Source organism: Zootoca vivipara, chromosome 16, assembly GCF_965207765.1.
Source record: "Zootoca vivipara chromosome 16, rZooViv2.hap1.1, whole genome shotgun sequence".
NCBI lineage: Eukaryota > Metazoa > Chordata > Lepidosauria > Squamata > Lacertidae > Zootoca > Zootoca vivipara.
The window spans coordinates 25,019,431-25,046,697 of record NC_142599.1 but is presented as its reverse complement, the minus strand read 5'-3'; the positions used below and the strand labels follow the sequence as shown (position 1 = coordinate 25,046,697).

General features: G+C 47.1%; 1 protein-coding gene across 13 annotated transcripts in view; it reads right to left on the bottom strand.

Annotated features, from left to right (window-relative positions):
* The window catches only part of MEF2D (myocyte enhancer factor 2D), a 145,291-nt gene that overhangs the window by 28,243 nt on the left and 89,781 nt on the right, over positions 1 to 27,267 (bottom strand). For 12 of the 13 annotated variants that reach the window (XM_088659088.1, XM_088659087.1, XM_088659090.1 and 9 more), the window contains one exon: positions 9,318 to 9,521. In XM_088659088.1, the coding sequence (XP_088515214.1) occupies positions 9,318 to 9,521 (204 nt within the window). Of the gene's footprint in view, positions 1 to 9,317; positions 9,522 to 10,716; positions 10,820 to 27,267 lie in introns of those variants that run through there. The other variant, XM_088659093.1, reaches the window with a different exon arrangement.

Genomic DNA, 27,267 nt, shown 5'->3' with positions numbered 1-27,267 from the left:
GCGCGGAAAGGTCCTAATACGGTACTCTGAGAAGAGACGTGGAAAGCAATGGATTTATAGAAGTTTATAAAATGATGCATGGATAAAGAACAGATAAGAGAAGGGACTTCTTCACAAGGCACAGGACATGGTTAAGACAGTGGAACTCACTCTTGGAGACACTGATGGTTTTTTATAAAGCATTAAAAAACTTCATGGAGTATAAGGCTACCAGTGACTACGAGCCACTGCTCTGCCTCCATGTTCGGAGGCACCAATGCTTCTGAATATCAGTTGCTGGAAGCCACGGGGGGGGGGGGAGGACTATTGTGTTCGGATTCTGCTTGCAGATTTCCCCACGGGCATTTGGTTGGCTACAGTGAGAACAGGACATTTGACTAGATGGGCCACTGGCCTGATCCAACAGGCTCTTCTTATATTTTTATGTTCAGGTTCAAGGAGCCAGAGACTTGTGCTGTTTCTAGCTACCAGAGACCACACCCCAACCAAAGCTGCTACCTGACTCTGGGTTCATTCCCACATATGAAGGTCTTTGCCCTTCAGTCTGACCTGGTCCTGCTTGTGGGTTTCCCAGCTATCTGGTCAGCCACTGTGAGAACAGGAGGCTGGATAGGATGGATCCATTGGCCTGATCCAGCAGGCTCTTATGTTCTTACGAATCTTCAGCATAGAAATTCAGTTTGTAGGCTCCTCATCAGAATAATCTCTCCCTCTCTCTCTCCCCACTACCAGTGTTTTAAATTGGTCCTGTTACTTTGCAAAGCACCACAGAGGACTGTATGAGAGCCAGTTAACCGTCCAACTTTCGCAGCTGTCTTTCTTTCTCTGGGCACAGGGGACAGCCAGTGTTTGGTAGCTCAGCCTGGGGCAGCAGATAAGGGCTCAGCCATGTGCAGCGCAGACTGCAGATTCCTTAGGCCCTGCTAATGGGGCCTGCCACCGGCCGGGTTTCTGGGCAGCTGGCTTGGAGTCGGAAGGAGGGAGCTCAGGCCGGGCTGATCCAGCCCGTTCCAGCTGGCAGCCACTACAAGCAACATGCTCTGATACAGAAAGACGCAAAGTACTTTTATGTCAGTAACCTGAGCAGAGTGTCAACACAAGCAAAAGAAGGGGCAGACTGCCATTTCCTAGATCTCACCACATGGGAATTTGGGGGGGGGCTCAGGGGCTACTAGCCACAATGCCTATTATCTGCTTCTACAATCAGGGGCAGTAATACTTCTGTATACTAGTTGCTGGATGCACAAGAGGGGAGAGAGTTCTTCTACTCGGGTCCTGCTTACAAGTTTGGCCGCTGTGGGAACAGGATGCTGGACTAGATGAGCCATTGACCTGACCCAGCAGGATTCTTCTGGTGTCCATATGGTCTTATATTTGTTGCTGCTTTAACAAAAGCCCCTGAGCCCCCCAAATTCCCATGTCCATTCCACTTTGTCCATTCCTCTCTTAAAGCCATCCAAGTTGGTGGCCATCGCTGCCTCCTATGCCTGGGAGTTCCACAGTTTAACAACGTGCTGTGTGAAGAAGTACTTTCTTTTCTCTGTTCAGAATTTCCCAAAATTCAGCTTCATTGGATGTCCATAAGTTTTCTCCATGCCAGGCATCATTTTACAAGCACCAACCATGTCGCCTCTACCTCACCTTTTCTCTAAACTAAGAAGTCCCAAACGCTACAACCTTTTCTCATAGGGGAGTTGCTCCATTCTTTTGGTCATTCTGGTTGTTGTCCTCTTCTGAACTTTTTCCATCTCTACATAGCCAGTGCAGTGCATGGAGAAGGCCCAAATGCAAATTCCTGCCCAGCCTTGAGCTAGCAAATCTCTACCTTTCAGTCAATCCTCCCTCACAGAGAGGAAGTGAAATGAGGATCTCTCTAAACAGGGATTCCCCAAACTTGGGTCTCCAGCGGTTTTTGGACTACAACTCCCATCATTCCCAACTAGCAGAACCAGTGATCAGTGATGATGGGAATTGTAGTCCAAAAAGAGATCAGGTTTGAGAAACCCTGCTCTAAGCCATGGTTGGTGAACTTCATGTCTATTGGCCAAATGTGGTGCATCCCAGGCATCTCTATGTGGCCCTTGGGAGTCTCCCCAAGGTCAAGCCTCTTCGCAGGCCACACCCCTAACCTGATGCTGTTCGACCCCTTCCTTAAGTGCTTTTTGCCAGGCTGGAATGTGTCCTTGCACTGCGAAGTTGCCTCTGAACGTGCCTGGATGGAGAGATGGGTATGCAGGATTCTCCGAGTTGTGTGTGGCTTAAGCGTTGCCTATTTTACAAAGGCAACATTTGTGATTCCATCCACTTTTGGCCACGCCAAGCACTCCTATGGAGCCTCTAGGAGGTTGCTCATGAGGAAACATGGCCCTCAGGCCGGAAACAGCTCCTAGGCAAACAGGGGCTGAAGAATGTTCTAGCACTTGCATAGTCAGGCTTTTTGAGCACTCGCAACTGCTTTGGCACCCCTGGGGTCCTTGGCATTCCATGACTCGATTCACACCACACTGCAGTATGTGGCTAAAACAGCCGTCCGGGGCACCCAGAGAGGGTAGGATGTGGCGGCACAGCCAGGCCAGGCCACTGAGGAGCCCCTTCTGGGCCACTGGGGCCTTGGGCCAGGGCCTGACCTGGGCTGCTGAAGTCAAATCCCCTCAGGCATGAATCCACTGGGTGACCTTAAACAAACCATCTCAAATCTTGTGGAGAAGTAGGATATAAATGGATTAAATAAATCTCCCAGCCACGATCCTCATCTGTGATAAGGGGATGATGACAGAGGGATGTGGGGTGGGGGAAGACTGCGGTTGCTTTCTTGCCCTGTGTGTGGGCTTCCTGGAAGAGGTATCTGCCAGCCACTTTGGCAAAGGGTTTGCTGGCCTTAGATGGTCTGACCCAGCAGCAGAATCTTGGGTCTTTGACGGAAAGGGGTTATATAAGCTGACAGAATTATTCGTGATAGCTAACTTCCCCGTCCCATTGCAGACTGCCACTGAATACCAGGTGCTGGGGAACAAGCCACAAGGGATGGCCATAACCCCCTGCTTTTGGGAGAACCCTAGAATCCTCTGTCTGACTCTCTGAGAAAGAGGGTGCTGGACTAGACTGGAACTCTGCTCTGCTCCAACAAAGCTCTTTTTATGTTTCTGTTCTGGCTTCCCTTACAGGGTTGTAGAAAGGGTTCCTGTAGGCACTTTGGGCAAGTCATCATTGGATGGTCTTGCCTTTAGTGTCCAGATAGTGGAATCAGTGGTGGCACAAGGGTAGAAGAGTCAAGTGGGTATAGCCAAGGAGGCCCCCAGCCTCTCAAGGGGCTGTGAAAGATCTCTGAAGTGGAGGAAGGATATGCAATCTGAGAAAAGGTCAAGAAACACTGGTGTAATCAAATTAGAGGCTGAAGCCAGGAAAGGACTCATTAAGTCTTGAGATAATTAGCCGTGTAAAAAAGAAACCCAAGAAACAATCACCTAAACCAGCTTCCCCCCACCTGGTGCCCTCCAGATGGTTCGAAGTGCAATTTTGGCTTTTAGAATGGTGGCACTGACCCTTTGCAATTCCTCCGTTATCTTTTCAGTGCCTGATGAAGACCTTTGAAAAGCCTTTTCGGGGGAGATCTTCATCCAAGGCTGCAGCTGTATTGGAACTATTCTTAACTGGTTCTATAGGTTTGCATTATTTTTATATTGCCTCCCTGGCCTCCTTTGGGAGGAAAGGCGGGTATACATAACAACAAAACAACAACAACAACAACAACAACAACAACAACAACAACAACAACACTTTGTTTTTACACTTTTCTTGTTTTATACTTGTAATTGTTATACTTGTCTAATGATTGTAAGTAACCCAATATACAAGCAAATCAACTCCCATCAGCCCTAGAAAGCATAACCACTTTGGATTCAAACTCCATGGCAACTCCATGGCTGGGGCTGATGGGAGTTGTAGTCCAAAACATCTGAACTACACTAGGCTGGGGAGGGCTACTGTAAACAATTACAGTGGCTCTAGAATCACCTAAGTGCACCCCCCCACCCCACCTCGTATTTCAACAGCCAATGCTCTCATTTTACCAAAAGTTGAAATAAGACAATAATCTCCCATGTTCCGGACAGGGCATTTGTTTTATTTTATTTTTAAATCGGTCTTCTATTTGCTTAGCACTTTGTGCGAAGAGCACATGCCCTAATTGTCAGTGGACTTCCCTCTCCTCCTCCTTCCACTGGCCCTACATCTCAGAACGGAAAAATAATAGGCAAGAGCAAAGCCCCGAGAATTAGCTACGTGTAACAGCACGGCAGCTGCAACCTCTCGCGTGTGAGGCAGACGAGAGCCTCCTTTGGCTGGCAAACAGCGATGGAGGTCGCAATAGGGAACAGTGTAAGAAGCAAAGGGCAAAACGATCACAGGAGACAAAGTAGGTCAGATATTTTGGGGAAGAGAACCACAGAACCAGAGGCCTGCTCATGGCAGGCCTAGCCCTGACCCAGCACGGGAGATGGAATCCTCAGAGGATGAACCCAACACACAACCAAGGACCTTGGGGAGCAGGCAAGGTCCCCCAGAACCAGCATTGAGTATCCTCTTGAGGAAGTATGGTTAGAGTGTGGTCTGGGAGGCCACACCATGTAAGGCCTTCCGTTTTAGACTCCCAGTTATTGGAAACAACACAAGTCTTTGGCTCCTTGAACCTGAAAACAGAAACATAAGAAAAGCCTGTTGGATCTACCCAATGACCGAGCTAGTCCAGCATCCTGTTCCCTGGCCACCCAGATACCTCTGTGGGGAAACCTGCAAGCAGGACCTGAGCACAACAGCACTCTCCCCTCCTGTGGCTTCCAGCAACTGGTATTCAGAAGCATTGCCACTTCTGACCCTGGAGGCAGAGCATAGCCATCATGGCTAGTAGCCACTGGTAGCCTAATCCTCCATGAATTTGTCTAATCCATCCAGGTTGGTGGCCATCACTACCTCCGGTGGGAGCAGGTTCGATAGCTGAGCTGAGTAAGCGCTTTCTTTTATCTAGCCTGAATTTTCCTACATTCAGCTTCATTGGATGAAGATAAAAGCAAATGTGCTTCATTTGCATGAAAGGTCCAAGGTGTGGGATTCAGCTCTGCAGACTCCAGTGAGACTCACTGAGAATAAACACATGTGTCAGGCTCACAAAGGGTGCAAGAACTGACATGAAAAATCACAGCCCAGAAGCCTGTGCTCAGTTAACATATTTGAAGGCAGCCTCACATGGGACACCACAAGAGGGTTCCTCCCAGTGCTAAGGACTCAAAGCTTTTGGAGAGTTCGTACCATGAGGACAGGGAAACACCATTCCAAGGGCTGGTGATGCTTTGGGGCCAAGACAAATGTGTTCAGTATGGTGCACTAAGAAAAGTGAATACCGTCGGGCAAAGGAATACATCAAAGGTTGGGAATCTCAGACCTGGGGGCTGAATGTGGTCCTCTACCAGGCCATGTCCCTGCACCAACCCTGCTCCACTCCTTCCTTAGGTGCACAGGTGGAGGGAATAATGCTTCCAAATACCAGTTGCTGGAAGCCACAGGAGGGGACAGTGCTCTTGCGCCTGGATCCTGATTTGAGTGTTTCCCACAGGCATCTGGCTGGTCACTGTGAGAACAGGATGTTGGACTAGATGGGCCACTGGCCTGATCCAGCAGGGCTTGTCTGATGTTCTTCTGCTTTGCATGGCTTGTATGTGCACATAAGCTGTGATAATGCCTCTAAGCTGCTTGAATGAAGGAAAGGGGTAGGTGTATACATGTGCAAAAACCTCTTAACTTTGCCATGGCTGGAATGCAACCTATTGTACCAAGGGAAGAGTCATGTCCGAAATCTCAGAAGCCCACTCACTACACAGCACCTTGGAGCAGGGCTTTTGGTGCAGCTGCCCTTGTTCTGTGAAAAAGCATTCTTCTTGAGATATGGTAGATACACACTCTCTGTACTTACCAGAGGCAAATGAAAGCATTTTTGTTTCAACAACCTTTTCCAGCTGGGTGGAACTGTTTTAAAACCTGTTTCCAGTTGCTGTTGTTGTTTTTTTACTGCTTTAAAAACTTTTAAAACCATTTTTTAATTCTCTATAAATCGCCTTGAAGCAGGCATGTAAAAGGCAATTCATAAATTAATAAATCCATTGCTCCACCCACTTTCACCTCTGGTCCCACCCACCAGTGCCATGTAGTTCCCGGAAGACTGCCCATACTGCTTTTCTCAGGATGAAAGGGGATCCTAGCTCCTCACCTACAAAGCTGTGGTCCATCCAGCCTGAAAATGTATGCTTTAGTTTTGAGAGTCTCAGATCTTGCCCAGCCCAGCCCTGCTAACCAAGATCTTTTGAACTGAAGGCACCGTGGGTTAAACACAGAATCTTCCCCATGCAAAGCAGACCCTGAGACGCAATGGCTGGGCTCTGGGACATTCAAGTATCATTTGCTCCCTCCCATCTCTTCTATCCTAGGTGCCCAGCAGTGGAACTGAACAGCAGACTCAGTGGTCTAAAGAGGCCCACCCTGCCGTAGCAGTTGGCATCTGCCCTGACTCCAGCTGACTACAGGGGATGGGGCAACACTCCCTACTGACAAAGGCATAGGCAGTATGGTGCAGTGGTTAGACATCAGGGCTGAGGAAACCCAGGTTCAGAACCCCGCTCAGTCATGCAGCTGGACAATTGCCAGAGAAGGAGGCCTCATTGTTCACAAAGTATGACAAAAGAACATCAGTTTAAAAACAGCATGCTGAATTGATGTCCATTTTTTTGTGTCTTCATATATTCCATCTGCTGCAAATCAATGTTAACGCAATATATAGATATAGGAACGCATGCGCGCACACACGCACACATATATTACAAACAATGTATTTACTGCAAAAATATGCACAAAGCTGGTAATAAAAGTGTCCCTCGTGCCCCCCAAAAGGAGACCCTCCCTGGAATGTCTACCCCCGCCCCCCCGCACATACACACTCTCCACCGCTGTCCTATTCCATGCCGTCTCGAGCAGATAAATTGAATGACTAAAGGTTTTGCGTGCCTTAATTTCTGCTCACTTGTAATGTCAATAATTACCCAGCCAAACCGTTCATTTGTCTAAATCTTGCCAAGCATAAAAGGGAGCTGCCCACACACAGTTTTTCATTGAAAGGTGACAAAGCAACTGCTCCAATCTCAGCTCTGTCCCACTCTCTGGAACGTAGCGCAGGAACGAAACCTTTTGTGCTTGCAAATCCATTAGAGAAAAAAGAGGGGGAGAAGCAGCAGGAAGGGGGCAGGAAGGCGACCACCTGGGAGGCTGAGGACTAAGACCCTGCCAGTCTCTGCCGCAGGGTGCTCTCACTTCAGACTCACATTTTACCTCTGGCCTACTGCTTCAATTACCCTGGAAGTGTTTCTGCCCCAGACACAGGAAGCTGCCTTATACTTAGGTCACATTCACACTACTGTATACTTTTAAAGATCTATGATACCACTTTAATCAGTCATGGCTTCCCCCAAAGAATCCTGGGAGCTGCAATTTATTAAACAGCAGTTAGGAGGCCCCTATTCCCCTCACAAAGCTACAATACCCAGACTTCTCTACGAAGAGAGATTGTTCCACCACTCTGGAAATTGTAGCTCTATGGGGGCGATAGAAGTCTGCTAACAACTCTCAGCTCCCTTAACAGACTACAGCTCCCATAATTCATTGGGGGAAAGCATGACTGTTTAAACTGGTAGTATACTGCCTAAAATGTAGTGTTAATGTGGCCTTAGCCAGACCCTTGTGTTTCAAGTAGAGTGGTATCTTGGTTTACGAACTTAATCCATTCCGGAAGTCCGTTCTTAAACCAAGGTGTGCTTTCCCATAGCAGCAGGGGACTCAATTTACAAATGGAACACACTCAACAGGAAGTGAAACATGTTCTTATTCCAAGGCATAGTTCGCAAACCAAAACACCTACTTCTGGGTTTGCAGCATTCTTAATCCAAGTTGTTCATAAACTAAGCTGTTCTTAAACCAAGGTACCACTGTATAGTTTTGCTACCAGTCCTTCCTGGAGATGCTGGGGATTGAACTGGGATCTTTTGTGTACAAAGCAAGTGCTCGACCTACAACACTTGTCTTGAGACGCTACAGCTTTCCCCTTCCTATATCCACAGGAACCAGATATTTTCCACATACCTGCCAAGTCTCCCGCTGAAAAATGCGGGATCAGCACCAGAAGTCGCTTCTACGCATGCCCGATGGCCATCTTGGTGGTGGCCACATGGCGGCGGCCATCTTGGTGGTGGCAGCATGGCGGCGGCCATCTTGGTGACGGCCACCGCCATGCGGCCACCACCAAGATGGCCGCCGGACATGCATAGAAGCGACTTCCGGGGCCGCTCTGCCCGATTTCCGGTGCCCACACATGGGAAGAGCGGCACCCAAAATGGAGGCTCCCTGGCAGGTAGGAATTCCGGGGGATTTCCAGGATTTTTCTCCATTTGGGAGAACAGTGGGAAATGGGTTAAAATCCGGGGGTTTCCCGCAAAAAAGGGGATGCTTGGCAGCTAAGATTATCCATAAAACAACATGGTCTGTACAATATTAGTACTATAATAGTTCATTATGCTATGTGATACAGGCAACTCTCAACTGACGCATGACCGCCAAACCCAGGAATGACTTTTAAAATGGCAAAAGGCCCTAAGAGCCCAGAAAGTGCAAAAAAGGCACGAAAACAGCGCCTAGGAATCCCACGAGCCTTTGCAAGTGCAATTCTAAGAGCCCTTGCACCAACGGTTGAGGCCTGTGGAGAGTTTTGAGTTTGAGTAAGGAGGTGGTGGGAGTTTGGCAGAGTTTGGCGTCTGGAAAGTGCTGCTGGTTTTTAAAAGGGTTTTCCAATTGTTTCCAGTGGTTTAGAGGGTGTTTCAAATGTACAGAATTTCACTGATGCGTGTGATGCCTCGGAACGTTAACCCCCCTGTAAATTGGGAGTTTCCTATATTGTCTTCATCTTTTGTGCCTTGGTAGTGCCAGCTGCTTTGAGATACCTTCCCCAGCCTGGTGTCCTCCAGATGTTGTTAGACTCCAACTCCCATCAGCCCCCAGCCAGCGGGGCCATTGTGGAACGCAACTCCCACCAGCCCTTACAACTGTGGCCATTTTGGATTCCAACTGCGCAAAACACCTGGAAGGCACCACACCACCAAAAGCTAGAACACTGAGCTGTCAACAGCAAAGACAGGCCATCCCAACAGATTGGGGTATTGCACTGGCAAATGCTTTGCTAGCTCAACAAGGCTGGGAACCCACAGGTTGCGGGCAGCACGTCGTACCTCAATGATATCTGCGTTGGTCCGGCTCTCGTGAGGTTCGTTATACTCTGTGTATTTGAGGAGGACCTTGTCCATGTCGGTGCTGGCATACTGGAACAGCTTGTTTGAGTGGTTGAAGATGATCAGGGCAATCTCGCAGTCGCAGAGGACGCTCAGTTCATAGGCCTTCTTCATCAGCCCAAACTTCCGCTTGGTGAATGTCACCTGCGGGAAGCAAGTCATGAAAGCAAGGAGGGTCAAATCGGGAGACAGCAACAGATAGCTCAACATAACTGAATGGCAGATACCACAAATTATTTGGGGTGGGGTGGGGGTAGCCATAGAGATACTTCCACAATTTCCATCAGCCAAATTTGACACCAAAGTTTTGGTGTCAAAAGCAAGCCCAGGGCTGCATTTATGTATTATTACTATTATTTGCATCTATATCTCACCTTTTCTTCAAGGTGGCGTACATGGCTCTCCCACTGCCTGTTTAATCCCCACAACAACCCTGTGAAGTAGTTGAGGCTGAGAGGCAGTTACTGGCCCAAGGTCACCCTTGGGTGAGCTTCATGGCTGAGTGGGGATTTGAACCCTTGTCTTCCAGGTCCTAACCCAACACTCTAACCACTACACCACACTGGCACACGACATTCACACGGCAATTTATTCCAGTTCCCTGACATTTCCCTATCTGGTAATTTCCAGATTATATTTGAGCTTTCCCACAGTGTAAAAGCCGCTTCCAGAGTATAGTTCATGTTTAGTGCTCATTTCAGTGTCATGTGATTCTAGAAAATGTCCATTTGCAGTCCCCCTGACCTAGAAAATAGCAGGAGCGAAGTATACAAGCATACCGTGTTTCTCATATTATAAGACATGTCTTATATTTATTTTTTCCTCAAAAAAACACACTATGGCTTATTTTCAAGGGATGTCTTATTTTTTTCCTTCTCCTCCTGCCGCGGCCGGCATTGCTGCTGTGCCTATCACTATGTCTTATTTTTGGGGTATGTCTTATATTCCTTGAATGCTTAAAAATCCTGCTATGGCTTATTTTATGGGTATGTCTTAAAATATGAGAAACAGGGTACATATTTCTGTCGTGTTGTTTTCATGGGGGAACAGAATCAGGCATGTGCGGAACAGGTGGGGGAGCGATGACACTGTCCACTGATGTTGGTTCTTGTGTCACTTCACACCCAATGGTGTGAATGAAATTTAGCGTGACATGCTGGTTTATCGGTCAAACAGCCACAGTTCCGTCAAACAGCAGGTACAACCATGCAAAAGTGACATTAGAAAACTGGACGGGAGCACTAGCATTATAATCAAGAAGACATATGCAATATTCCCCACTTACACCCTAGGTGATTCGGAAGCGGAACTGATGCATTAGGAATTCTCTGTTTCATACCTATATTTCTGACTTCCACTCCCCCTTCCTGAGGTGTGGTGCGTGGGCAGCTTGCTGCAGCTTTGAATTCTTTCAAGTCTTTTCATCTCCACATTAACAACGCACTGAAGAACACTACGAAAAGGGCGGGGGAAGCAATCTTTTTATATGTGGTAGGCCGGCTGCATCAAGATTGTTTCAGTGTGATCTTTATCAATGCACATACCTGTACTGTACAAGTAGTCGTATCAGGAATTTTTCAAAGGTGTTTGACTAAAGTTCATTGCAAAAGCTTTATGCAAATGAATCTCACTTCAATAAAGCCTAGAAATTGCATTTAGGAAACCCCATCAAGGCTCCCTGTTTTGTTTCGTTTTACTGCTGCCGGGACAATGAAAAGGACTGTCACACCTGACCTCGTCCCAGGCAGGGAGTCCTCAGAAGACGACCCAGACACCCCACTGACTACGGATCCTGAATCCAATGCTGGTACCATGGGATCTGTGATCTGGAAGGCAAGATCCTTGTGGACGAGCTCCAGCAGAAAGTGATCAGCAGGGGGAGGTGGAATGGCCTGCCTGTCTTCCAGTCCTTGAGAGCACCAAAAAATTCGGATCCAGGCCAAAGAGCAACGACACAGTATGCCAGTATGGATGGAGTCGTGGGTAGATTGCTGGACTAGTACTAGGAGTCCAGCGCTCAAATCTCCACTCAGTCATGAAGTCCACTGGGTGGCTTTCGGCCAGTCACTGCCTCTCAACTAGGGTTGCCAGACTCAATAGAGGACAGGACTTCTGTGCCTTTAATTGCCCTGCTCTCTTTTGAGTCTGGAAACCTTAAAGAGAAACCAGCAGACCCTTTGCTTGGATATTAAACAAAGGGTCTGCTGGTTTCTCTTTAAGGTTTCCAGACTCAAAAGGGAGCAGGGCAATTAAAGGCACAGAAGTCCTGTCCTCTATTGAGTCTGGCAACCCTACTCTCAACCTAGCCTACCTGAGGGGTTGTTCCAAGGATAAAATGGTGAGGGGGCTAAGTTTGTATGCCGCCTTGAGCTCTTTGGAGAAAAGGTTGGATATCAATGCAATAATAAATAAAATAAAGACCCAAGTTGTTGGTCTACTCGCAAGCAAGGGGCCATCCACAAGCAACCAATCCCTGATACTCCTTCATTATCAGCAACTGTGGCAAGGGTCTGGGTTAGGTAGTCAGAGTAAATAAGGCCTCCCTCCTGAGGCTTCCGGATGCTGGAAGCAACACAGGTCTCTCTGGCTTCTTGTTCTCTGGTGCCTAGTTTCCAATTTTAATTCCACTGTCTTGCTAGGCTGTACTTAACCTTAACTCCCTGCTTGGACCTAGACTGATTTTCGACTTTAGATGTTGGCTTGTTCAGACTTCGCTGCACTTGCAACCCTGCCCTCATTGGGGAGTTCTTTAAAGAACGCTTACATTTCCTGTAACTGGGGCACGACTTATTTCATTTCATAAAATCTATATACTGCCTGATTATAAGGGGGGGTACTCAATGTGGTTTACAAAAAAGAATAAACCAGTTAATTATTTTAATAATTATTCTGAATAATTAAAACAGGATTTAAACAGCTGTCAACATTCCACATATTTGGGTGGGCTACGTGTTTTCAGCAGGTGCCAAAAAGAGTACAGTGACGACACCTGTCTGGTGTCAATAGGCAGGGAGTTCCAAAGCAGCGTTTCTCAACCGCTGTGCCGCGAGACGCTGGCTGGTGTGCCGCGACGTGCGGCGACGAGAAGGGCGATTTGCGTTGTCACGTGCCTGGCACTAACCCACCGGAAAGCAATATTTCTCCTCCTCTTTCCCAAAGCTCAGTGCAAACGAGCCTGGCGGGCGCCAATACACAGCACTGACCCGCCGGACGGCTTGTGAAGCCTTATTACAGGAGATTGCAACCAACACAGCAATTGGCAAGTGTTTCTTACAGTCATAATTATAGTCAATATAGGGCGGCACAGAGTTAACTTTTTTAATGGTGGTGTGCCTCGTGATTTTTTTTCACGGAACAAGTGTGCCGTGGCCCAAAAAAGGTTGAGAAACACTGTTCCAAAGGACACTAGCCCCTGAGGGTGTCCCCTACATTGCCACACTGCCTTCCTCTGAGGGGCCATAATGCTTTGGAGCAGCTGCCCTGATGGTCAGAAGTACATATGGAGATGTACCCACCACTGAGCTTTCAAGCCTGGGAAATCTATACCAGTTGAATCCCTGCCTGGTATACAGCTGTTGAAAACAGAACTACCAAAAAAAAAGAGGTGGCAACTTTAGTCTCTAGAAAAGCCTTCCCCAAACTGCTGCCCTTAGACATTTTGGATCAGCACTCGCATTAGCCCCAGCCAGCAGAATCATGCTCTCAACAACTGCACCATCCTACAGCTGTGGTGCCTGGGTGTGGTAGTGCAAAGCTTTGAAGCACACCAGGTTAGGGAAAGCCAATCCAGAGGCAACACACAAACCTACTAATCAGCAGGAGCGTTACTCATACACAGCCATGAACACTGGGGGTCTGCTCCTGTGCCAAAATCTTTCTGTGTGTTTTTAAGGTAATGCAATGTTAAGGCCCACACAGACACCAAGTTGGGGGTAAAAATTTAGATTGAAAATGCCCCCCCCCAATCACAGGAAGTCTTTCCACCCCTATCTTCAAACCCTGCTCAAGTATCAATCAATCAACCAATCAACCAATCAGTTTATCATTCTAGCCAAAGGCCATGACAAACCTGCAGCAACAATACCAATAAAAAATGCATTCATAATATGAGCCAACTTCCATGATGTAAGAGGTTACCAGAGACACCAACAAACTCAAATCTAGCTCGATTTCAAATTAAGCTTCCAAATCACCACAAAAAACTATAGTGATTTTATCTAACTCATTTTTCCTGATTTTTTATTTTTATTTTTGCAGCATGGCCACTCTGTGTTACGAAACTATTATTGTCATTCAAAAGAAACCAAACCATCACTTGGAAACGCAGCTCAATAAAGGCGTTTCTTAAGGAAGCTGGTGAGAGTTAGGTCAGATAACTAGCTCTAAAATACTATGTTCTCAAGAGTGGATTCAAAGGGGGAAATCTGGTGTTTTTAATTAGCTGCAGGTCCTTTCTGGATTCTATACAGAAGAGCCAATCCCTTAGTTGACACTTATTCAAGGTCAAAGCAGAGCTCATTTCTGGAAAATAATAATAGGCTAAAACATCTTGACAAGCTGCTTTCCAGAGTTGGTTTTCATCCAATTCCATATAGCACAGAGCAGGAAAATGCTCAATAGGCATCACAGCAAATTTTAAAATACTGTATACTTTAACTGAGCACAGCCCACTCTTGTCTCAGTTGTTGGCCACCTGGATTCTGTACAAAGAAGAGCTACTGAAATTCTTGATGGTAGAGATGATAGCTTCTGAAAAAAACAAGGTATTCTGCAGTTTCCAAAATTTGAATGGAATTTCAATCAGAGTCCCATATTTCAACAACATATAGCATTTGGAAAAGCACTCTGCTACCAAATATTTTTAGGGCAGGTTCAACCTGCTGCCCTCCCCTACTGTAATAGAACTTCATCAGTGCCCCTATGGTTTCCTATGCTTTGACTTTCACTGCCTCCATAGGACACTTCCAAGAGAGTGTTTCATTAAAGCAGAACTTTCCAAACTATGTGTCACGACATGTTAGTATGTTGGCTGCAGTGTGTAGGTGTGTCGTGTGAACGCTCCCTGTGCTCCTCTGGGGGCTAGAAAGGGGTTAGTTTAACCACCAGTTTGCTAGTAAATCTGAATTACAGTACTGTGTTGCAAAATGATGCATGTTTAAAAGTGTGTCACCAACAGGAAAAGTTTGGAAAGCTCTGCATTAAAAAGTATACCCAAGTAAAGGTAAAGGGACCCCTGACCATTAGGTCCAGTCGCTGACGACTCTGGGGTTGCGGCACTCATCTCGTGTTATTGGCCGAGGGAGCCGGCGTACAGCTTCCAGGTCATGTGGCCAGCATGACAAAGCCGCTTCTGGCAAACCAAAGCAGCACACGGAAATGCCATTTACTTTCCCGCTGTAGCGGTACCTATTTATCTACTTGCACTCTGACATGCTTTCGAACTGCTAGGTTGGCAGGAGCTGGGACTGAGCAACAGGAGCTCACCCTGTTGCGGGGATTCGAACTGCCAACCTTCTGATCGGCAAGCCCTAGGGCTAGGCTCTGTGGTTTACCCCACAGCGCCAGTGAGTTTCTTCAATAGCCTGTTGATTCAAGCACCATACACCTAGGTCTGGGTCTGCCAAAATTCTCAATCTTAGTCTTAGAATAATCTATAGATAGGCTTTCCTGTTTACAGAATGTGCTGAACACTTCTAAGAGATTTTTGAGGCCTAATCAGGAAAGAAAGAGAAGCACTAAATCATACATAAAGATTGAAATATTTCTGTTCCTAATTACTGGAGAGGGGGAGATTGCATTGGCTAAATATGGTGCCAAATCATCAATATAAAAGTTAAAAAGAGTGGGATCCAGAGCACAGCCTCGCTTCACTCTTCGTAAGCCCTGCTCAAGTAACCTTGCTGCATTCACATCCTGAATGTCTGGAACATAAGAAGAGCTTGCTGGATCAGGCCAATGGCCCACCCATCTGATCCAGCCTCCTGTTCTCAGTGGTCAAACAGATGATTGTGGAAAACCAGCACCATAACTTGCTGCAGGGATTAATTTGGGATTCAATAGGGCAGCAAGGGCAGCTTGATTCCTGACACCCAAACCCCCACCCCCAAAAGGCAGGATGCAGCATACTGGATTTCTTTCAGTCCTGTGGGCCCAGCTGTCTGCTGTATGTAGATGCTGCTTGGGGTGTAAAAGAGAGACCCTCGTATTTCTGTGTGAACTCGCCAAGGCAATGGAGTCTGCAGACTGGCGGAGGGGGAGGAAGAGAGGAGGGGAGAGATTCTGTAGTGCTGAGGAGGAAACAGATGGAAGCTCAGCTGGGGACTCGGGTGAAATTTATTTTCCCTTTGATTCTGGGCTACGTGGCTTCCAATAGCGAGAACAGCCTGTGTGTTTTCGTAGCATCTGCCTGCTGAGGATCTCAAAGAATTTGGTTGATAGGAGAAGAGTGAGAGATACAGCATGCGCGAGCAACCAGAGAAAGCAGGTGGGCCAGTCTCCTGCTGCTTCACATTGCAGAGGCTGAAACCAAACTAGCAGCAAATCAAGTGTTAAAGCCAGGCAGTCCCACTTCAGGATGGGAGGCAGCAGAGATGGTATGCTCACAGACATACAGGCTCCTCTTCTCACAAAGACCAGAGTCTCCCAAACTGGGTGGTAACCGGGGGGGGGGGGGGCTGGGGGCTGGGATTCCCTAAGGGGGTGCTAAGAGACTTTTAAAGAGCTGGTATCACTGGCTCAAGTTCGTCAATTGTGTTGAATTAATTAAACTAAATAGTTTTAATTGGATTTTGAATAAATGTGCAATGAATTGTTACTGTTTTGAATTTTATTGTGGTGTTATCTTCCTTAGGGGACCATGCAAGCCGTTATACTGGATGTTTTTAATAGGGTAAGGGGGGGCACTGGGGATGAGTTTATGGAACCAAGGAGGAGGAGGAGGCCCCAAAAGGTTTGGGAACCATTAACATGCACTATCAAGGAAGAAGGCTCAGATGAACACTTTACCCTGATATGCTAGTTCGCACCATGCAGAGAAGGTTTTGTTTTGAGGGTTTCTTTTTTTGGGGGGGGGGAGATTCTTATGCCTAATCCCCAGCTTGCAGGTAAAAGTGGAACAGTTCATGAACAGCCATGCAGCTCAGATTCAATAACTTTACCTAATAGGTATCTGAAGAAGTGTGCATGCACACGAAAGCTCATACCAAAATATAAACTTAGTTGGTCTTTAAGGTGCTACTGAAGGATTTTTTTTATTTTGCTTTACCTAATACAATGACTGAAAACACTGGGCACCCCTGTCTTCCAAAATCTTTTAATTGTGCATTCTTGATTATTTGTGCTTGTGGCAGTACTGTGACAGTTATAGACAAACCTCCTTTAATGCTCTTTGCACCCGCAGGACCTATGAGGTAGAGACACAGCAGGCTCTTCTTATATTCACAACAACAACAACAACAACAACAACAACAACAACGTGCGGAAGGTTAGACTGAGAGACATTATAATAGTGGGAATTACTTGCATAAAATGTGCATTCTAGGCAAAATTGCATGCACAATTGTGTATATTAGGTGAAATGCACACAAAAATGCTGAGGCCTTAAAAAAAAAAGGTAGTTGATTTCGGAAATGGAAAAATTAGAGAAACTGAAATTGACAAGATTTGTTCATTCTAAGCAGCAGAACAAGACTGGTTGTCTTGGGTTACCTGATCCCATGTCCAGGAGCATTCTGGGCTGAACTGGCAAGAAGCTGTCCTGGTGAACCCCTCGAGTGCCTGGCAAGACCCACCCAGAGCCTCCCACTCCCCCTGAGAGTGGTTAAACCATGGGTAGGCAAACTAAGGCCCAGGGGCCGGATCTGGCCCAATTGTCTTCTAAATCCGGCCCGCAGACGGTCCGGGAACCAGTGTGTTTTTACATGAGTAGAATGTGTGCTTTTATTTAAAATGCATCTCTGGGTTATTTGTGGGGCATAGGAATTTGTTCATTCCCACCCCCACCCCCCCAAAAAAAACAGAGTCTGAGGGACAGTGGACCGGCCCCCTGCTGGAAAAGTTTGCTGACCCCTAGGTTAAACAGACAGATTAAAGCTACATCCCAGCCACTTCTTACCCTGCCTGTGAATTTTTCCTTATTGCCCATCACATGCGGGGGGGGGGGCACCCTTCCCTTCACTGTCCTTTGGCAATGTCACCTCCCCACCCATTTTCAGCTAGACGGATCCTGCCTCCTGCTTTGGCTCCTGAAAAAATGGAGACAGGCTTGGCTGCCCTTCTCTCCTGATGAAGCCACTTGATCCATGACAGGGTGCCCCTGAACACGCCACTGCAGAGGGCAGGCAAGCTGAAACCTGAGACGCCTCAGAGGATTCACTCCTTACCAGGCTCTGCCTGTGTGTCAAGGTGGGGCGGAGGGATAGGAGAAGTAAAGGGAGAAGCAGAGAAAGCAACCAAAAGGTCCAAGGAATTAATTCCCTGCTTGACAATGCTGTTGTAGACATCTTGTCCAAAGAATTGGTCTTGTATATGACCGTGGCACTTTGCAACTCAATGGGAAACAGCCCAAAAAATCTTACACTGAACTTTTTGGTACCACTTACTCTGGAATACAGCTATAATGGAGAAAATGGCACATAATTTGAGATGTTGACAAGGACGAGAACCTCCAGAAACTTTTCATATGATTTGGCATTTCTTTACTACGTATAAAGCGGGACAACCCTTGTCACAAGTCTGGCAAATCTGTACTTGATAATCAAATGCTCTTTCTTTTTGTGAAGACATTTATTGTTGCTTCTTTCTTCTATGACTTAGATATTTTTTTTTGTTACTTTAAACCATCTGCAACTGTACTTATTTTAAAATGCCTATTTTAAAGTTTTGCTTTTCGTCTTTTAATTTTCATCTACTGTTCTCTCTATTTTATATACATTACTAGTGTCATTCAGCCCATTTAATAAATGGGCGCTAGAACATTCGGCCTTTTTCGGTGGCAGCGGCGTGGGGGGGCTTTTATTCCTTGTCTAATTGATTATTCCTTCTCCCCTCCCTTTGATCCTTAATTTATCCCTAATTCCCCCCCCCCTGTTCCCAAACCCCAAGCCAAAGTCCCCCCCTTTTTTTTACCTTTACAGCCCGGGCTCGGCTGGGAGGTGCGGGGGTATTTCTTCCTTTACCCCCTCCGAAGCTTGTGTTTGGAGTGCGGATCCCTCCCCACCCTGTTTTCGCACGCTTTTTACGCCTGCCGTTTGGTTCCTAATTTTCCCCCGTCAATAGCGCTGCTGCTGCCAGGGCCCAGTGGCCGAATTCTGGCTCCTGGACGGCCCGGGCGGCTGCTCCGGGGTGTACGCCCAGTTTTTCAGGAGGGGTGGGGGTGGGGGTGGCTCCCGCTACTTTTGACCCAGCGGGGGTCTCCCGGTTGCTTGCGCTGTTTGGGCCTCAATTTCGGGCCTGTTAGTGAGGAGAAGCCGGGGCCTCGATTTTTGGGTCATCCCGGCTTCCTCCTCAGGCCCTTGGGCACGTTGAGAGAGGGCCTGCCCTGCTTAGGAGCCTTGCTGCCTGCTCCTGCCTTCTACCTGGTGGCCACTGTTTTAACTGCTTATTGAGCCAGTGCAGGGCAGAGGGGTGGGGGGTGGGCTGGGGAGTGTGTGTGTGTGTGTGTGTGTGTGTGTGTGTGTGCGTGCAGTCTCTGCGTCCAATCCCTGTGTCCCTGGGGCACATGCTCAGTAGCACAGAAAACGGGACACAGGGAATCTGGATGCAGAGACACTTGCACTTTATTATATAGGATACAATAATTTTTTATTAAAAAAAATACCCTGCTACAGAAAAAAAGTGGGTTGAAGCGGGGATATAGCAGAGGTGTATAAAATTAGACATGGAGTGGAGGAAGAGGTTTCCTCACTCTCGCATAGTACTAGAATCCAGTGTAGTGCTCTAAAGCGACTGTGTACCCAAATATTCTGGACAGACAACAGAGGTCCTTCATGGAGCCTGTAGTTAAACCCTGGGATTCACTGCCACAAGAGGTAGCAACGACCACCAACTTGGAGGGATTCCCAGAGGAAATTAATGGAGGATAAGGCTAGTCACATTTCTCTGAAGTCTCTCAGCCCCACTCACCTCACAGAGTGTTTGTTGTGGGAGAGGAAGGGAAAGGAGAATGTTAGCTGCTTTGAGACTCCTTAGGGTAGTGATAAAGTGGGATATCAAATCCAAACGACTACTCCCCCCCCCCCTCCTCGTCACAATGGCTATGTTCTCCCTCCATTATTGCAGGTGGTCTGCTTCTGAATATGAGCTGCTGGGGCCTGCAGCTGAGAACAGCACAGTTGCACTCATGTCCTGCTTGCTGGTTTCCTACTAGGACACCTTGGTTGACCTTTGCAAGAACCAGATTCTGGGCTAGATGGGTCTTTTGTCTGGTCCACCAGCCTGGATCCTCTTATTTTATTTATTACAGGTATACCCAGCGTTTGAAATTCGCCAGGCACATTTTGCACCTGGCTATCGGCTGCTTGCGACCTAGTGAAGACACCCGGGCGCCAAGATAGTGCCTGACGTCTCTGCCATATGGAGGTGCATGCCTGGGGATCCTTGGATCTTGACTGTTTTCACACACTAGCAACACATCCTGTAGAATTCTACCCGTTACATTTTATCTGCACAATCAGAATGAATTTCAGGGAGTCAAAAAGTCGTATTGAAAAATGCGACTTCCAAGCCGTCTGATGCAAAAATGGCATCCCGTTTTGCTGACTGTAACCCTGGTTTGAGGAGCCATTTGTCGCCTAGCTTATATACTGTATCTGAGTTTCTAATGCTGGATACCCTGCCATTTTCTCCAAGGAGCTCAAGGTGGTGTACATTGTTTTTCAGAGATGCTATTAAAGCTGGAGCATGAAGCAGCTTTGCAAAAGAGGCCGAGCCCTTAGGAGGTTCACCACAATCCCACGGGCAAAAATAACAGGCTGGTTGTTGGTTTGTTGGTTTTTTTGCAAGGGAGGGGGCAAGCTAGGAAAGCAGGGCCCAGGTCTGCGAATGCTTCTCTTTCTGCATTCTGCCAGAAGCAGCCCAGGCCCCACCTCCCTCCCTTCTCTCTCCTAACAAGATTGGGCTCTAATCGCCTCACCCCTTCAGAGCGCAAAGATGGCACACGACACAGCTGTTCCCCGCCACGTGAGGTGGCTAAGCCGCCCCATACTTTGTCTTCTGGGCTCGCTGCCTCAGAGCCAGCAGCAGTCACGTTGCCAGGGTCTCTGGCCTGCTCCGCGTCAAGCGAATCACTTCATTTCAGAATCAAGGCAAGGGTCAGCGGCCGGCTCTGACCTCCTCCTCCTCTTTCGCCAGCCTGTGCCGACAGACAGGCAAGGCTGCTTAGGCAGGCGGCGTTATGAAGGAGGTTTCGGCTGCAGACTGTAGGCTGCCCGTTAAGCCGAGTGGCCTCTTGCTATTTGCCCATCTGGCTCCCTGGCAAGAGAGGTTCCACTGTAGTTGCCAAGTGGTTCCACAGAGAACCAGGGGGTGGAGGTGAGGTGCTTCTCAGTCCAAAGGGCACCAGAGTGACACGCACTACTTCACCTGCCTTGCTTATGTCTCTCTTGCTTATCTCATCCAACATCAGAAGAGCCTGACTCATGGAGGCTGTCAGTGACTACCAGCCACAATGGCTATGCTCTGCCTCCACAGTAGGAGGCAGCAATGCTTCTGAACACCAGTTGCTGGAAAGCACATGGGATAGGGCTGATGTGTTTGGGTCCTGCTTGGGGTCTCCCGTGGGCATCATCTAGGTGGCCACCGTGAGAAAAGGATGCTGGACTAGATAGGTCATTGGCCTGACCCAGCTGGCTCTTCTTGTGCTCTTATATAACCTAATGCTCCTCCAGATGTTTTGGACAACAACTCCCTTTAAGCTGCGGGCAATGGGAGTTGTAGCCCAAAACATCTGGAAGGCTTTGCTGCAGACTAGTTAATGCCGCACATCAAATCTCTCTTGCCTGCCTTTTCCTGTCTCTCCCTTCTGGACCTTTCCTGTCCATCTATAAGCTGCCTGCTTCAGAGATGCCAAACTGCTGGAATGTTACCAGCCCATCTTTCCTAGCAGTTACTAGCAAAAAAGAATGGAAAATAAAAATGAACTTTTTGGGAAATCCTCTCTTTAGGAGTTTGGTTAATGCAAAACATTGAACCCTTAATAAGAGCAGCCTCTGGAGAAGAGCTGTAGCTGAGTATTAGAGCATGTGCTTTGCATGCACCAGGTCCCAGGTTCAATTCTTGGCATGTCCAAGTGAGGCTGGGAAAGACTCTCTGTCTGAAACCCTGGAGAGACACTGCCAGTCAGTGTAAACAATACTGAGCTAGATGGACCAATGGCCTGTCTCTGTACAAAGCCTCTGTTATGTTGGGACAGGTTCATCTTTTCTAGCAACCCACTCCACACAGGTACTTCCAGGAGGACAGGGAAGTGAGAATCCCTTGTGTTTGTCCCTGACATCTTGAGGTACACTGGTCCTAATTCTGGATGTTCCACTTAAAGGGAGCAAACTGCCATGGAGAGAGACCTCCCTGACCTAAAATCTGTTCAGTCCTTTGTGAACCTCTGAATGCCATTTCTCTGCTTACCTCCATGCCTGGTATTCAGGATATACTTCTTCAGTACATGGAAGTACTATTCATTTATCTTGGCTAAAAGTTGCTGCTCCTTCAGACAGGGGCAAGACTAGAGCAAGATATTTGGTGCCCCCAACCAAATATCCCGTGTGCCGTCTCCCCGCCCCTGCCAAGTCAAGGTGCGTAATACTCAAGGCTGGCCAATATATCTTGGCACTCAGGGCAGAAACTCCCACAAGTGCCTCTCCCCAGGAGTAAAAATGCAATAAATTACATAAACAACAATTTGCTGCCCTTTCATGGCCTCACTGTCATATATACAATGGAACCATCATTTTCAATGCAACCCTCGTCACAAGCCTGGCAAATCTGGAACTATACTTGATGATCAGATAACGCTGATATTCTTTACTTGGACTTTGTTATTTTTAACCCATGTGCAACTAACTGTATGTATTCCATGTGATTATTTTATAGTTTTGTTTTTCATCTTTTAATTTTCAACTGCTGCTGTAACTGCTGTCTATGTTTTATATATGTTATAAAATGAAATAAAAATTATTCTACCCCCTCCTCACAAGAAAGCACCTCACTGCCTAATGGTAAGGAAGGGGCACTTTATACATGCTCAGAGGCACTCCGTCCGTCAGTCTGTCGCCACCCCTTCCAACAGAGAGGAGCTGGACGACGTAGTCTGCATTGCTCTGAAGACCTTTTGCTAGAAAACAAAAACTCACATCTCCCTTTGGAGAAGTACTTTGACCAGCATGAGAGAAATATTTTAAAAACAAGAGATGGCGATTCTCCATTACTCAGGGTCTTATCTGCATGCAAAATCAACTATCTTCTCCATAGGCTCCAACTGTTCCTGTGTTCTGGTTTCTCTCCATGACCAATCCGAGTTGCTGTCTGTAGATCTGCACATGCCTTGGCAGCATTCACCTTAAGGCAAATTGGTAGCGTTCTCATTCACTCATGGGGGCCCACCCAACCCTTTCGTACAAAGCAGCTGCTTTAGGCCCCATCTGCACTACACGTTTAAAGCAGTTTCATACCATTTTAAACAGTCGTGACTTCCCCCAAAGAATCCTGGGAGTTGTAGTTTGTCAAAGGAGCTGAGACCCCTTATTCCCCCCCTCAGAGCCACAATGCCCAGAGTTCCCGGTGATGAGGGATTGCCTGTTAAAACTACGGTACTCTGGTGGCTTGGAAGTAGACGGGTCTCTCTCCAGCCCTACTTAAACTGAGAGTAGTTGGCTCAGATGGGGGGGACGGGACAGCATTTATACAGCTGAGAGACTGAAGGCAAAAGCAAACAAAAAGGTTAAGAATGACTGACTTCCATTTATTGTTGTTCTGAAGACTACACCCAGACTTCTATACATTCTAAAGAGGCAGCGTACTGTTTGGTTTGTTGCTGCAAAGGATCTTGCGCCATATGTAAGATTTTATTAAGGCACTAGTCCACTCTAATCTACAAAATCTTATGCCAGCCTTAGGCAACCTGGTGCCCTCCAGATATTTTGGACTACAAGTCCCTTCCAGCCCCAGATGTTGGGAGTTGTAGTCCAAATATCTAGAGGGTGCCAGGATGGTGAAGGCTGGCTTTGGCCACGATAAAATTTTCTAGCCTTTTTTTAAGGTGCCCCAAAATCCTTTGATATTTTAGAAATAATTTAGATACTGCTCAATAGAGTAGTTTATCCTTGTTATAAATAATGGGGAGTGTTAAGAGCAGGCCTGTTGACATCCAATGGACTTAAGTCAATCATGAATAACTCAAGTCCATTGATTTCAATAGGTCACCTCTGAGTCTGTCTGAGCTGGATACAACCCAACAGCTTTTCATTTCTATCAATATTTAATGATGGTGTATTTATTCATGCAATTTATACATCTATGTATTTCTATCAATATTTAATACAGTATTTGTATCAATATTTCATACACACATGGTACTGTGCTGTTTATTTGAATAAATTTAATTTAAAAAAATCAATTGTGTTCTCCCTTCCCCATATTTGCCCTGAGCACCACTTGGGAGCTTTTCAACACAGCCTTCTTTTCTTTCAGTTCATTCCCGCCTTCTTCTGCAGGGTTCATGTGCACACATTTGCACAGATAAACCCTGAAAAAACCATCCCAACCAGGAATATCTCAAAACTCTCCATCACTGCAAGAGCAGAAGGGAATGGATAGAGGAGTTCTCTCCTCCCCTCCCTGCAACTCGGGATTCAGGACAGATAACGGAACATATTTCTTCATGCAGCGCATGGAACTTGCTCCCACAGGAAGCAGTGATAGTCACAGACTTGGATGGCTTTGTGAAAGGACTGGACAAGCTTATGGAAGAGAATATCAATGGCTACTAGCCATGATTGCTATGCTCTGCTTCCTGGGTCAGAGGCAAGAATGCTTCCATTTGCTGGAAACCACAGGAGGAGAGGTGGCTCTTGTGCTCAGGTCCTGCTTGCGGGTTTCCCACGGGCACCTGGTTGGCCACTGTGAGAACAGGATGCAGGACTAGAAGAGCCATTGACCTGATCCAGCAGGCTCTTCCTGTGTTGGTGGGGCTCATTGGACAACAATGAGCCTTTAATGTTACTGGCCCAGTGCTGTGGAACACTCACGGCACCAACTTTTTAAAATTATTTTTTAATAATATTTTATTAATTTTCCAAAAATAACAAACTTTTAAATGCCAACTTTTAAATGCCTGCTGAAAAGTTTTCTATTCCTCCGGGCTTTTGCAGGTGCTTAGGAGTACACCCCCCCCCCCGCAAGGGCCTTTTAAATTTCTTTTTGCCTTTAACTTGTTTTTTAACTTTTTATGTTGCTATTTGTTTGCTTTTATATTTTTGTAAACTGCTGTGATATATTTTTATGATACAGTGGTATATAAATATTTTAATAAAAAAAAACAATAGCTATTATATTAACTCGGCACAGCAGAGGCACATTTGACTCCACCAAAGGAATGTGAAAACTACTGGCTAATTCCCCCCCCCCCAAGCAAGATTGCTACAGGCTGGCCACCCAGAAGACTAAAACCTTGTCAGAAGCAATAGAAAATAAATAAAAAACTCAGTGATGAATTTTTGACATCCTCACAACAACCCCATGAAATAGGGGTGTGTCAGTCTCCCATATTGTGGGCAGGGGAGCGCTGAGGGAGAACGGCTTAACAAAGCCACCCTCCATGCAAGTTCCTGGCAGAGGCAAGATTTGAAACAGGGACCTCCTGATTCACAACTCAGCCTCTTCACTGCCAGGATGCTATGGAAACACCGAGCTTGTCAGGCTTCCAAACTCCTTATGCTGCCATTGTTTGCGAAGTTTCTTGGCACAGAGGTAATTATGGTTCTTTTCTATTCTGCACCCCGCCCCCCCGCCCCTCCTAGGGTTCATCTCTCCCTTCCCCCATTAACCACAGGCTTCCTCCAGTTTCATTTCTTCAGCTGTCAAAAGGCAGCTGGCACACAACCCCTTCACCTGTTCAGACCACAAGCAACCGCACACTCCCTCTTGAAGACAGGGAGAAAGAAAAGGGGGTCTCCAGTTGGCAGTGTGGAACTCCTAACCCAAAGAGCCCTTTTCTCCTGTCATTCATTATGAAATTTATTATAAGAAGTAATTCAAGCCCTTGTCACTTCTAGACAACATGTTTATTGAGCATTCATCCAAACGTGTTCGCTAAGGAGGTTAGGTGGCACCAGCTATTGACTGCACATTCACTAAGAGGATAAGGCCAATGGCCCATCTAGTCCAGCAGCCTGTCCTCACAGTGGCCAACGAGATGCCTGTGGGACACTGGCAAGCAGGACCTGCCGTTTCCAGCATTCCGGTATTCTAAAGCATTGCTGGCCCCGGAACACTTCTAGTTGCTGCATTCTGGACCAGCCAAAGTTTCCAGACACTTTTCAGGGGCAGCCCTACAGCAAGCAGGTAAAACACAGGTGGTGCTGTGGTCTAAACCTCTTGGGCAGGGGTAGGCAACCTAAGGGCTTCTCAATCCGGCCCAGAGACGGTTCGGGAATCAGCGTGTTTTTACATGAGTAGAATGTGTGCTTTTATTTAAAATGCATCTCTGGGTTATTTGTGGGGCGTAGGAATTCGTTCCATTTCTCCCCTCAAAATATAGTCTGGCCCACCACATGGTCTGAGGGACGGTGGACCGGCCCACGGCTGAAAAAGGTTGCTGACCCCTGCTCTTGGGCTTGCCAATCGTTAGGTTGGTGGTTCAAATCCGCACAACGGTGGTGAGCTCCCGTTGCTCTGTCCCAGCTTCTGCCAACCTAGCAGTTCGAAGGCATACCGGTGCAAGTAGATAAATAGGCACTGCTGCGGTGGGAAGATAAACAGTGTTTCCGTGCGCTCTGGCACTCGTTATGATCCTCCATGCGCCAGTAGCAGTTTAGTCATGCTGGCCACATGATGCAGAAAAGCTGTCTGTGGACAAATGCCAAGATGAGTGCCGCACCCCATAGTCACTTAACGGTCCAGGTCCAGAGGTCCTTTATCTTTTACAGAGAGCACATTGCAGTAATCCAACCTTTCACAGCTGGGTGCCAAGAAGGGCCAGTGATCAAGAATGGTGGGAGTTGTAATCCAACAACACCAGGGGGGTACAAGATTGGAAAAAGATGCCTGATCCCATTTGAGACATCACTGTGGCCAGATCGGACCTCTCTAGAGTGTTTTCTAGATCCATCACATCCAAAGACAGACACCTTCCTCACCTACCCCAGAAGAGATTAAGAACTTCAATAAGCCTAAACCTCACCAGGTAGCAAAGTGTCTACCCAGATCACCATCTTTCCATCCAGAACAAACACACACAGATCCAGCACAGGTCCTGATACCAGGCAGGGCCTGAAATAGACTCATCATTTGCCACAGATGTCATGAAATCCTGATCTATTCTTCTGAGAGTGCAACCTTAGAACAGATACTGAACTCCTCCAAAGCCACTAGTTTAGGGGATCTCATTACCATGCCAACATCACCCCTAAGCAGACCTTCCACTTTTAGAGGCAGCATGTCTCCAGATAACAGCTAGGAACCTAGGATGCTGTCTTAATTCAAGTCAGGCCATTGGGTCAATCTGACTTAGTATTGTGCACACAGACTGGCAGCATTTCCTAACATTTCAGACAGAGTCTTTTCCAGCCCTAGCGGTACTTGAAGATCCCAGGGTTTGAACCTGGGAACTTCTCCATGCAGAGAGGATGCTCCACCACTGAGCTATGGCCCTTCCCCCCCAAATAAAACAATGGCTTGG